This window comes from Pipra filicauda, unplaced genomic scaffold (assembly GCF_003945595.2).
Source record: "Pipra filicauda isolate LSUMZ 115617 unplaced genomic scaffold, ASM394559v2 scaffold140_size2443280_pilon, whole genome shotgun sequence".
NCBI lineage: Eukaryota > Metazoa > Chordata > Aves > Passeriformes > Pipridae > Pipra > Pipra filicauda.
The window spans coordinates 1,194,498-1,208,413 of record NW_024103885.1 but is presented as its reverse complement, the minus strand read 5'-3'; the positions used below and the strand labels follow the sequence as shown (position 1 = coordinate 1,208,413).

At 35.5% G+C, this 13,916-nt stretch overlaps 1 protein-coding gene across 1 annotated transcript in view; it reads right to left on the bottom strand.

Annotated features, from left to right (window-relative positions):
• DLC1 (DLC1 Rho GTPase activating protein) overlaps positions 1–13,916 on the bottom strand; it is a 222,852-nt gene that overhangs the window by 160,195 nt on the left and 48,741 nt on the right. Inside the window, exons 3-4 of the mRNA XM_027735935.2 lie at positions 12,360–12,509; positions 9,669–9,809 (exon numbers count right to left, since the gene is read on the bottom strand). Of these exons, the coding sequence (XP_027591736.1) occupies positions 9,669–9,809; positions 12,360–12,509 (291 nt within the window). The remainder of the gene's footprint in view (positions 1–9,668; positions 9,810–12,359; positions 12,510–13,916) is intronic.

Genomic DNA, 13,916 nt, shown 5'->3' with positions numbered 1-13,916 from the left:
GGTCTCAGTCACAAGATGATTTTCAATATCGGCTATTTGGTTTGACTGCTTCTCTCCCAGTGATCTAATTCCTAGGGAGATGTAATAAGCACTCACAAAATCTCACAAACAACAGTTTGTTCCTAGCTGAAACTCTTGTGCAACACTGCTGGACTGAGCAAAGTTGCAGCCTTTTGTCACCTATTGGTCTGCTGGCAAAAAGTTCAAGTTTTTTCATAGCTTAAAGGCCCCTTATCCCCAGTTTCCATAAAATCTGCAACCTAGCTTTCTACAGCAAGTCTCCAAGCACCTCTCTTCCTTTCCATTCCTTCATACTGTTCAGCAAGTACCTTTCTGAAATTCCCTTTCTAATGATTCTGAAGGTATCTTGAGTTATTACTGAACAGGATGGAAAGAGTCACAAATGTATGAATATTTCTATTTCTGTGGTGTTGTCACACAGAACATTTTCTGCTCATTTAAACACAGTAAGATGATCTTCAACACAGTTTTTAAGCAATTACAAGTAAATGCAGTAAAGGTCCTTATGCTAGTCTTCTGCATGTGGTGAAATTTATGCTCCAACATATCTTCCAAGTATTTCCTTTCAGAGAGACAGAATTCTAAAAATAGTGAGATGTACAGATGTAATAACTGATGCAATATATCTCAGTACATTTTTAACAGGAAATTTCAGATTCCTTCTTTTCATCAGAATTTCCCAGTAATGTTTGGCATTTATTAATTGCTACGAAAGGCTCTATCAGACATGAAACAGAGAAGGCAGGTGTCAGTAGGACAAGTTATACTGAGATAAAACTCTATGCAAGAGAAACAGTTTACATGCAAGAGAAATAGCCCATATAAGGGCTTCTATGTCCAGCTGTCAATGGTTCTGAGCATGTCCATGGTTGTATTGGATTAATCTAGACCATTTTCCTCTCCCTGGACCTGTAGTAGATCAGAGGATGCGTATAAAAACATGGAAATCCCAATGACAAGCTGTGATTCTTGAGTCAAATGCAACTCCTCCATCAGGATTTTGTTGAATGACTGACAGTAAGACTGTGACGATAATGTACAGAAGTTTCCATCTGCTGTTTTGATGGGTTACAAACTTTATCCTAGAAAAATGTCTAGGCATATTTTGAGACCAATTTACTTTTACCTTCCAAAGTATCAGGAAGTTTCACAGATTTAATCTTTAAAAAATATTGTCCCTTATTTTAAAGAAGTAGCGATTACTTCCTGTGTACCTCACCTATACCTATCACCATCTCCTGCAGTGATCCCTTTTGCAAACATTAGCTGATATCAAAGCTAATGCAATTCCACTCAGATGTATACACCTCTGAATTGCAGCAATTTAAACAACAAAAAAATCTGTTAATAAAACTTCTCAGTGCTTAATGGACTTTGTTTTTCTTCAAGGAAATAAATTTCTTAAAGCCATTGACATAAGAATGAGTTTAGATATTTAGCAGCAATTTTCCACAGGCTTCTGACTAACAGGGATTTAACAATTTTCCCCATCTTTGTACGTGCATGCAACAAGAATCTCATAGTTGAGCTCAGAATTGGAGTTCTGCAATGCAGAAATGCACTATGTAGGTTACATACTGACAGGGAAAATTTGTGGTACATTGAGACAGTCAAATAATTAACATATAGTTAACATTGTCTTGACTTTTATAACATGGGACACTAGCAATTCTGTGCATCACACAGTTGTTTCAAACTATGACTCTCATTTACATCATGAACCCAAATGCAAACTTGGGCTACCCTGTTGCGAGTGTCCACAATAGAATCATAGAGTCATTTGGGTTGGAAAAGACCTCTGATCCATTGAGTCAAACCATTAACCCAGCACTGCCAAGTCCATCACTAAACCATGTCCCTAATTGCCACATCTACACAAATATCTCCAGGGATGGTGACTCACTCATGTCCCTGGGCAGTCTATTCCAATGCCTGACAGCCCTTTTGGTGAAGAAATTTTTCGTAAAATCCAGTCTAAACCATTATTTATTAATCAATGGCATATGAATCAATTCTTTGAGGGTAGTCATAATAGGCATAATGGAAGCTTCACAATGTTTGGGAAAGGTTACTTATGATTTTTCTTTATGTTTTTCGTATTTGGTATTCTGTGTGTATTTATTAGCCACTGGTCTTGTGGAATGTGTCCCTGGCTATGGGAGGGAGGTTGGAACTAGATGATCTTTAAGGTCCCTTCCAACCCTAACCATTCTATGATTCTAGCTTTAGCAATAGCAAGCACATGGCATCGAGATGAACATTCCGTGTCCTTATAGTAATTCATTCTGATTATTAAACCTTTTAACTGAGGCACAAAGCATTAATTCTGCAGTCTTGTTGACATAAACACACTTACTCCTATGAGAAAATGGATTTAACTGAATGCACAATGAGGCTAAAGTGAGGCTGAAGTTTGAAATTGTGTAACTTTAGATGATTCACATGACTGATGTTCAGATGATTTGTTCTTAGAGAACTTGGAAAACTCTCTCTCTCTGCATCTGCTTGTGATCATTTAACAACAACACTGAAAATTTCCTGCTATTAAGCCTTGAGTATTTAAATTTAGGATACATAAAAGGATATTGGTCCTGAGAATAACACAATAAAATTCCTCCTGTCACAGATTTCAGTTTCCATTTCTCAAATATAGATATAGTATTTCTAATAAACACAATGTTTGTGTGCAAGAACATAACAGATTTGATTCCAGGTATCAGTAAGTCTAATTTACTATGAATAAATGGTAATGCAAACCATGGGTTTGGGAATTGTCTTGCCCAGGCCCAAATGTAAACAGGATGTTAGAGAGCCCAAACTGCAATTTCTAGATTCCCTACCACAGTAAAATTAACAGAAATTATAATTCCTTCAGGTTTTTTGTTTGTTTGTTTGTGGTTTTTTGTTTGTTTTTTTTGTTTGTTTTTGTTTTTTGTTTTTTCTTTTTGTTCATTCAGAAAAGATGCAAGATGTGTTCACAAATCTGAGCTCATCTTGAGCAATTCTGACCTCTTAGTCTGTTTCATTATAGGTAGATATAACTATAACACATTTGATTAACATATTATATTAACACATTTGACTAACACATTTAAGCATGATACCTTTAAATATAAACAGAACCTTGCTTACATTTTTGTATTGAACTACTTGAATATTGGCAATAAGGTATCATATTACCTTATTATTAATTTTTCTTACAGAGAAGATGTTCCCTATTCTCAAACACAAGAGGCTTGAATAAAATGAGAAAAATAAAAACCACTGTGAATTTTGCAAAACAAAGAGAGACTGTCTGTCAGGAGTGTAGGGTATTTTTCCTCCCAGTATACCAGACTCGATGGACTCAAACCCACATTCCTCTTATGGTGGTACATATGCAGTTGTGATATTATGTTGTGTCAGTAATTATGTAGCTGGCTGGAAATGAGATATGACTTTTATGAATACCAGCACTCAATACACTTAATGTACAAATAAATTATTGCATGTGCGAATATAAAATTCCTAATGTGAAACTTGCATTTTAAGGGAGTCATCTAAAATCTTCCAAGCATCTTCTGTTAATTAAGAGCTGAATTTATCCTCCATTATTATAAAATCAAATCTTATTAAGACTAAGTGAAAATTGTTTAGCATTTCTGAAAGTATCCCCATCCACTACAATTTCCTTTAAAACTTCATTATCACAGAAAAATGTCGGCCTTTAGTCTCTTATATCTAATAAATATTCCGAATACATCTGAATAAGATGAAAATCTTGTGTAAGTGCCTGATGTCCCCTGCCCAGCGCACGTCATTTAAAAGAGCTAGACACCAGGTGGCAGTATACGGCGAAAAAAATGTACTTAACATTAGTAACAGCACAATTAGCGATGTTACTGATGAAGAAGTCATAAACTTTTCCTTCGGTTTATAAAAATTGGTTATTGTACACAATCAGAATGATATAGGGTTGAAGACAGCGTCAGCAACTCTGCAGAAGGAAGAAAACATGAGGAAAAAACCTGTGTATAAGCATGGCTGCTACAAACAAGAAGAGACAGAAATGTAAATGAACAACTTGACAGCTTGGAAAAACTCAGAAATGTTCATGCTTAGCACTTCACAAGCGGAATATTTATTTAGATTCCAAACATTTTGTTGGGATTGAACTTGAAACCACAAATGGACAGCCCAATACATGCATTTCCTGGATTGTGCTGCAGCCATATAAAATTGCACTGTGAATTTATGTTGGTAACTCAGGATTCAACACTGAGGGACAGAAACAGTGAGAGAGAGAGACTCTTCCTCTGCTTTGACAGCAGCACTGTCAAAGGTGTAATGACTGGATTCAGTGGTTTTGGTGCAAATTGTAGGAGTGGATTACTCTCATTGCAAAAAAAAAAAAAAAAGAAAAGGCTCACCTTTAAGATTTATGGTGCTTAAAAGATTTCACAGAACAAAAAGCTCTGCCATTTCACTTGAGAAAAAATAAATACACTTGGGGTTAACATAGGAAGATGTACTTAAAACAAAATACTCATTCCTTTGGGGAACAAACCAGAGTCAAAGAAAATTTTTGAGAAGTTCATGTAACAAATACAGCATAATGCTCCTGTTTTCTTATACATGATTGGCAAATGTAACTTCATGGTAATTTGCTTTCTGTAGGGTGAAATAACAGGCTAATAGAATTCAAGTGAGTATGTGATTGTGTGAAAAGTTACTTTCATGATGAATTTTCTTGCCATGTTTTCTAACACTTTCTTTTAAACATAGATATGAAAGACAATATTACTTGGTCAGGTCTAGAGAAGTCTTTTCTCATCTTCTGTTCATAAAAATTATCAGTTTTAAAGGAACAATATTTGAATTAATAGTAAGAGTCTTTCTCCCCGATGCTTACTAGAATAACTTCCAGTTTTGCCTGAATGAGTAAAATAAGAATTCAAGGAACACTATAACAGCAGCACAATTTAGAAAAGTGATATGAGGACTTAGACAAAAAAGTAAAATTTAACATAAAAGTATGATTCAGTCATCAAAATCTTTCAAATCAAATCACCAAACCTTTCAAATTGCTGATCCATTGTGAAAAATTTGTCAGGACAAATTCACTGACATAGTCTGCATGTGTTTGCATACTTCACAGTTCTTTCAATTTACTATAAAGGATAGTGCAGTAGAAAATGTAAGCAGTTCAAACTCTTGAAATAATTCTAATAATTCTTCTTTGTGAATATTTAATTCTGAAATAAAGATTTCCTTGTACTTCTTATAAATTTTAGCTTCTTTCCTAATTAAAAAGCAGTGTAGCAAAGTAGGAAGAAACTTGAATTCTGCTTCTTAATCTACAAGTCTCAAAATCATTCTTCACAAAATGATTTGGTTTTCTTTAAAAAGATCAAATTTTAAAATATAATATGAATCAAAAGCATATGTGAAAGGCTAAATTATTTTAGTCCAAGCAAATGAAAAGTTTGCAAATCTGTCATTAAGATAACACAACTGTCCCCATACAGTAACAAGATTTGTGAAAGTGGACTCCTGAGCTCATCCAAGGCTTCACTGATACCAGTAGCTATGCCTAAAGCCCATTCTAATGCTCAGCCAAACTAGGTAATTTTATACTTTCAGGCATAACTGGTTCTTAAACCACCTTGAGAATTGAATGTATCTTAAATGAGTCATTATAGCTAATCTGAAAAACAATCTTCTCCTAGATACCAGCTATTTTGGTGATAATAGATGCTTGACTACCTTTGCACAGTGTGATTAAGGCTAAATTGGACACTGTTGAAGCAGGAGGGACAAGACTGCCAAGAAAAGCAGTAGAAAATAATCATGGCTTTTTTTTTCTTTCACCTGAACAGAAAATAAATAGGCTTTGCAGAGCAGATGTTCAAGGACAAAAATTTGGCTACAACTTTAAGGCCTTAGTTGCTATTGTCCTTTTGCCAATATTTTTCTATAGAGGAAGGTAAAAAAAACCAGACTGTATAAAAAAGTCCTAATATACTAAAATCTTTGTCTATTTGGGAGACTGATTAACAAAACTCCAGAACACAGAGATGTGTTAATGATAGAAGCATGAACATTTTTTACTCTGCAAACATAAGCAATATAAGGGTGCCAAAAACATTTCTTATTATCCCATCCTAAATTAAGTGAGAAATGTGCCTGTTCAGTCATGTGAATCCTTATTTCACAAGGGTTGTCCATATGTGCACCTTGCCAAACATGTACAGTTTGTGGATCAAGCACTCTACTGATCATATGATGCTACTTTACTCTGACCATGAAATATAAAAGTGACATACTAAATTTAGGGTGAAGGCTATTCAGTTGTATGCTTCTCATAATCCCAAAAATACCAAGTACATTGGCATATCAAAGACTTTCATGTTGCACCCTGCAGAATCACAGAAAAGCCTTTCTAGAATGCTCCAGTGAGAATCCTGTTCTTTGTCATGCCCGTATTCAGTAAGAAGTTCTGCGTGTGTGTGTGCATGCATGTGTATGGTTATATATATGGATATGTACTGTACACAGGCATTTACACTGACAAGAGTAGATTTGACTATCCATACATGGATTTTCATGAAATGTAAATAACTTGTGCGTGAAAGTATACGCACATACACTAAATTTTATTTAAAATAATATCTATTATTAATTAACAAAGAAAATTATAATTGATGCTGAATTTTTAAATAGTTCTTTTTTCACATTTCATAAAATCTGTCCATGAAAATTTAAAATCTCCTGCTTTCCATAAACCAGTGACTGAATCATCTCCACTTGGATTATCAAACCAAATTCTGCTTATGGATATTCCAGCACATTGTGATATTGTTTGAAATTGTTTGGTTTAAATCCATATAAAGCTGAATTAACATGAATGGACACAGCTTGTCTGTACACAGATCTCCTATTTGTGAGCTATATCTTATGTAGCTAATATCATTTACAAATTCTTTGTCAGGGACTAGATCTGAACCCGTGTTTCCCTGCCCTGCTTTATTGTTCCCACTCCCCAGGTCTGCACATGATGTTGTGTTTTATCTTTACAGTCTGATTTTGATGCATTCAGCAGTTTGCTATAGTTTGTTTAAAAATACCACATATCACTCCACAATATAACTAATTGCCGTTGTACTCCTGTTTATATACTATTAATAAACGCAACAAAAGAAGTTGTCCTTGGAGACTAAGCATCTGGAATCCTTGAAGATCTGCAGTTGTAAACTCCAAAAAGGGAGTAAAATCTTTGAAACAGTCCATTACCATTAAAAAGTAGTTTGTTGAGTTTTCAGTCTAGAATAGATTTATTCCTATATCAGCTAGTCTGACAAAACAAACAAAAAAAACCCCAACCAAGCAAACAACAAAAAAAACCCCAGATAAACAAAAGCAAAAGCACAACAAAAAAATCCCCCCAAACCCCCAAAAATTATGAGGACAGCCTGTCTTACAGATTGAATACCATGCTTTTAGGATTTTCAGAGGAGATCACTACATAGAAATCATCTGTACACAGACAACCCTGAAGTCTGCCCTGGACAGTGTTTCAAGGACATGCCATTCAATATACCATTTTGAAAAATTCATCCTGAGTAGATCCCAATGCTAAACATGACAGGAAGAATATGTGAACTTTTCTACTAATATACGTTTGCAATCAAGCAACTAACAGCAGTCTATCTGGCCATGCAGACCAGATGAACAACACAGGCAGAGATACACAGGGCAAGAATGAAAGCTTATTTTCTACTAGCATATTGCAAGAAAACTTATGCTTTCAAATAAAATTTCACTGCAGGTAGGGAGGCATATGAAGTTTTGAACAGTTGAAGCCACAGCACACAGAGCACTGTTTGTGCTCAGTTTGTGGATTGGAAGGGTGCACAATCAAAACAATCTGAAAGCCCCAAGGCAAAAGGAGTAAAAAGAACATCTGAGAGGATCTTGTTTTCCCCAATTTGTAGGAGAACTACACTCCAGCAAAAATTATCCACTTTTTTGTACTTATCCAACATACTATAAAAATGAAAATATGACCTTTGTCTGAACATACTTACTTAAAAGAGCCTATCCCCAAATCCCCATGTAGATCATGGGGAGCTGCAGCCTGCAAAACTTTAGGAGAGAGTTGTGTTTGGAGAAAATTTAACTTCACTTATAAAAAGTTTATAAAATTAAGTAGTAAAACAACAGTTACAGATATGTTCATCAGAGTAAAAGTCAAACAAATGCTTACTGAAGGTGAATTAACACATAATATCTAAGTGAAAGGAAGTGACTCACACTTCTGCAAAGCGAGGTGCTAAGAGTTCCCTGAATGTTAGTAGAGAAACCTACATTTAAAAGGGATGTTTAACTCCTTAACAAGTGTCTGTGTGCTTCTCAGGATCTGGTAAAATGGTATATCACCTTCTGGCGTAACATATGTACTTATTTGAGAATTTGTGCTGCATTGTATGCAGTGACAGAGTGCAGAGCTCTCTGTTTTGCTATAGTTATGCACCAATGATAAATTACAAGGGAATTTATTTTTGTACAAGTGAACAATCCTAAATGTAAATGTTTATTAGAACTTTTGTTGCTGCCTCAATCAAAGGCATTAGTTAACTTGCTATTATTGCAGTGCAGTAAATGACAGCTGGCCTCTATTTTACTTTTTATAGACTCGTTCTAAACATATATATTTATGCTAACCACACTTTTTATTTTAATATTTTATCCCAGAATTTCTGCTGGTCTGGTTACCAGAAGTATTTGAATTTGTGAACAGATGGAGCAGAAGTTGTGCTAAGACTTTTCAGTGTAGGCAAAGCTTAGAAGAGTCTAGATTTCTGTGCTTCTTGAGGCAGTAGAAATGGCAAGTGCAAGAGGGAACAAACAGTATGCCAGGAGTTTCTAGGACATCCAAGCTTTTTGGCATATGCTGATGGCTGAAGTGTTATGAAGAAAGATTCTTCAAAAGATGGACAAAGGCAAAAGAAAGGAGCCTAGATATATAGGTATCTAGGAATGGGTCTAGAAGGAGGTTCCTTGCCATATCTGAGCTCTCAGGCCAGCCCTTCCTCGCTGCTGGGACTTGCAGAAAAGGGTCTGCTTGCTCAGAGTCTTCCCCTTGATCATAAGCATCTGAAACCACTTGCCAAATTTTGCCTTAGAATGACATTCTTCCTTCAGTAGGGTAATAGCTCTGCTTGCAGAACACAACAGTTTAACCTTTCAAGAGGACTAGGGTGACTGAGTTTAGACATCATAAATCAAGCCACATAATTTAACCATCTTTTTCTCTGGCTGCATCCTCCATGAGATTTAGGAAACGTTCCAAGCAATACCACTTCCAAAAAACTTACCTTCCTAAATGAAATAGCTCCTGTAATTTATTTTCTCATGTAAAAACTCAGCTTATTACAATCATCAGCTGTTAATAGTGGGTTTTTAAATGTGAAACTTCTAGGATTGTTTGCCACTCAAATGGCACTTTGAGACAACCTGCATTATTAGTCCTTTTTTTTTGTTAGTGTCACACACATTCTGCTGTATCAGAATGTGTATCTCAGTAATGAATAGTATAATATTTCTTAATTTCACTTCCAAGCTGTAATCATGAGAGAAGTTAAAAAAAATATAACCTTTGTACTCACCCCAGCCTTTGGTATAGCTCCAGAACTGGCTACTGAAGAGGGAGATGCTAGGTCAGAAGTGTGAATGTTAGGAGATAAGTTTGTTTGTGACTGATTTACTGAAGCAACATCCACTCCACTTTCAGAACCAGATTCGACATCCTGTAAAAAAGTATTGCAAGTCTCTTTAGTAAATGTGAACATGAAAAAAAAACTTACTTCTGCTAAATAATGGAAATATTTAGGCAAGCTCACTTAAATACATATGCTTAATTCTCTGTGTAAGAGTAATTCCCCTTATTCATTTCCATTACCTACACATTCATTTGCTGTCCTTTTCAATGTGGTGATTTCCATTAGCTGCTATTCTGAAATTATAAATCACTGCTAACATCAAAGCAATAATTCCCATAAATGTTAGAATTCAAGGAAAGAAAAATCAGTTTGGGGCTGCAGAAATTTGACATTTTCCTCTGATGTTCAGTATTTCCTGTGTTCTCCCACCTTCTGTCTCCGCAGCACTGCAAGCTAGCGAACATCTGTGAGCCATTACACAGCTGAAATGACATCACCATGCAGCAGTTTATACAATTCAGAGGTACAGCTCCCTAGTTTTTTGGAAATAGCAGACACTTATCAGCCAAATGCTATTTTTGATTAAAATGCCCTTACTTTTAATGATACTGATTACATTCCTCTTTTGGGGAATAAAAAGAAGATATATGGTATGTTTTATTGTTGAGGAAGTAAAAATATAGTACATGCTTTATTTACTGCATAAAGTGAGAGCAGGGGATTATACTGCTTGCAGATAAATTGCGACACATGTATGGCAAAGACCTGGCTGTGTGTAGAACCAGCCATACACTGTCAGGATTGTTAGCTGAGGAGCAGCCTGCTTGAATACAGCTACAGAGTACACAAAAAAACCCCTGAACTATTAACTCTAGATAATTCTGTGCAGACAAAGCCCCAGTTTCCTAGTGCCAGTTTCCTAGAATAGGTGAAATATGAGGCAGCGACATCTCAGGAGCTCCTGAACTGAAAAGATACAGCACCCTTTGATTTATTAATTCCAGTTAAGTCTGTGGTCTGCCAAACTAAAGCTGCCAATTAGACAGGTGTCTCTACACCATGTACACAAGTGTGTGGTTTTCTGAAAACAGTTAGAAGTTAGAGACAATGCTACATTCTAGGTAGGACCATGTATTTGAGTCAGGTATTTCCTGCCAGTTAGTCCTCTGCAATGTGAAGCATTGGGAAACGCAGAAGTGTCATAGAAAGGCCTCTGTAGCGGTCAGTTTGGCTACAGCTGCTCTTAGAATTTTCTGCTTAGCAGAACTATGCTGCCACAGTACAGAATCATGCTCCCTGCCCTGTCACCCATGTTTTTATATCACATTCAAATGCTTTGTTACTATAAAATCAATACGAGCCTGAACTCAATACATAAATGCCCTGAAAAGCAGATCTTTTGATCCTCTAATACATAATAATCAAAGGCTCAACAAACCCCTAGAAAATTAGCATATATAGATAGCATATATACCATGTTTGATGCAAGCTGTCTTTCTGAATGGTTGCTTTGCTCTGAATATCGTGCAGGCTTATTTATACAGATTGCCTCAACTCACTTTATTGCTGTAAGAAATTAGCTAAAATGCTGGCACAGATTGGTGAGATACAGAGAACAGATATTAACAGTGTATTTCAGCTTTTCTGTGTCATCAGTGCTCAAGGAGATACTGTGAGAACATTGATATCCATGGGGAACATGTGTAACCGTTAAAAGCGAAATTATGTGATGTCCTTTAAAAATGATATATTTTAAAATCTTCACCTGATCAAACCCACTGAAACTTGAATACAGCTTTTTTTCACCTATAGACCACTCACTTAGCAATAACAAAGTCTGTCTTTAATAGGAAAAACTCCTCATTATTTTAAAGAAAATATCACTAACAAAAACAAATGACCTGAATGTTAGAGATCTTGGGGCAGTATTTCTCAGGTTTCTTGAATTGAAAAGCAGCTGCAGCACATGTGGATGAAATTAACAGGAAGCCTGCAGGAGAACACCTTGGGTCAGCCATTTCATGTTCTTCATAGTTATGTGTGTAAACATTTTACAGAAAAAAAGAGAATGCATCAGTCATGCTTGTGAGCTGTCCCATCTCCTTTCAGACTACTCTCAGCAAAGAATTGTCCATTTAAGTAAATAAAAAAGAAGAAAGACATTTAAATAATTAAAGTGCACGTTTCTGCCCAGAATCTTACTTTGAATGACAGAGAATTTTCTAAGTGTGTTTCCCACTAGTAGAAAAGCAAGGCTTGGAGCTCAGATTTACTTTCAGTTCTATTTAATGTCAAATATTCTGAGACTGGTGTGATCCTGACTCTGTGCTGACTCTCCACTCGCAGTAAGTGATAATGAGAGAGCCAGACATTTTCTGAATCTTGTTGATCTCCCTTTGTTTTATCTGGGAGTTCTGAAGCTCTCATTTATGAAATGATGCCAAAAGAAAGAATGGATACAAATCTTACTGCCTTCAAAATGTATATACATGCAAAAAAAATACAAGTCAAATTCTTTACAAAAGGAGCTTGGGTTCTGAAACCAAAGAGTTGATAAATGTGAGGACTGAAAGAAAAAAAGTAAAGTAAAAAAGGATTCTACTCAGAATAATAAGGAAATTGAGCAAATTGGCTTACAGGTATATGCCTTCGCTTATATATTGGGGTGCTGGATGGGGAAGAGCTTGCACTGAGAGCATTTTCAATATCCTGGTCAAGCTGGTCCAGTTTCATAATTAACAGCACCATTGAATCCAGTCGTGAACGATCCCGATCTTCTGCTATTTCCTATTGAACAGAATTGAACAATACAATTGGTAAATCTGTTTCATATGGAACATACAATTAATAAATCTGAAATGGAAATACTTGAAAAAAAAAAGCTTAAATTATAAAAGCTCTATTTCTTGATTTGGCATGAAAGCACATTGAATAATAAGCAGAATATTTGGGGTTTTTTGTAAAATACTGTTTTGTGTAACCAGTTTACTGAGTATTGACTTACAGCTGGGAAAACATTTTATGTTAATGTTTAATATCCATCCATTATGGCAAGTAAATTTTTAAAAAAGCACAATTTTTTACCACAAATGCATCATGATCATCCCCTTGATACACATACTTTTAAAACAGCTACTGATTCTAAACATTTCTCAAAATATTAACCTCAAGTTAGTTAATATGACTGTACAAATACAAATGAAGAAGGTTGATATATGATGGAAATGGGATAGAAGAACTTCAAAGAAACCATTTTTCCAGCTGAAGATAACCGCAACTACCTTTCTTTGTGGAACTCATTAATGTAACTATGTTTTGTCAATTTGTAGCAGAGATTTCTGTCTTGGTTGGAAATTCTTGACTGATATGAGACACGTTAGCGTAATAGTAAACACAGCATCTTAGATCCTCTGAATGGAAAGAGAGAAGGATGAGGGGTATTCACATCACAGCCTCAAACACCGAGCTTATTGCAGCTAATTTCTTTATACCCTGTAGAAAACGGCGACAAAGATCTTCAAAAGAACAACTCAAAGCAAGATTTTCAGTTAGATAGACTAAATAACGCTCTTAAGGAGTCCCTCCCTCTATTTCCCTTTCATATAGGGAGTTAACACAAAAGTTAGCCAACTAGCCTGCCTCAAAATTCAGGAATATGAAAAAGACCTACTGGTTCCTCTATGGATTTTCACAATAGTAAGTAAAAAAATAGGAAGTTCCATTAACTCACTTGAAATAATATTTTTATAAATCCTTCTAAAGAAATGGAAGAAAATACATTATAATTACATCATAATGCCCAAGAAGTAGGCAATGTAAGTGTCCAAATCAACCGTTCTTTGTTAGTCTCTAAATTGTTTTTCAGGCTGTGCAGCAGCTTCTCTAGTTAGGATTCTCTTAGCAGGGTTATTATAGACTGCTTCAAAGACAGTGCAAAACATGAATCAAATGATTCCTGCTAGAATTAAAGGATATGTAAAGATAAGACAGTCATATAACTCAGAAAAACTGTGTATTTAATTTTTTTTACAACTTGATATTTTGCATTGGGTTGCTGAAAAAGCTGATGAATTTGCAAGACCTCCTGATGAACTTGAACTCAGTTTAGAATGATCCTGAAAGAATATTACCTCAAAATAACTTGGAAATCAATGAAATGGATTAAGTTTCACTTTCTTTCAAACTGAAAACACA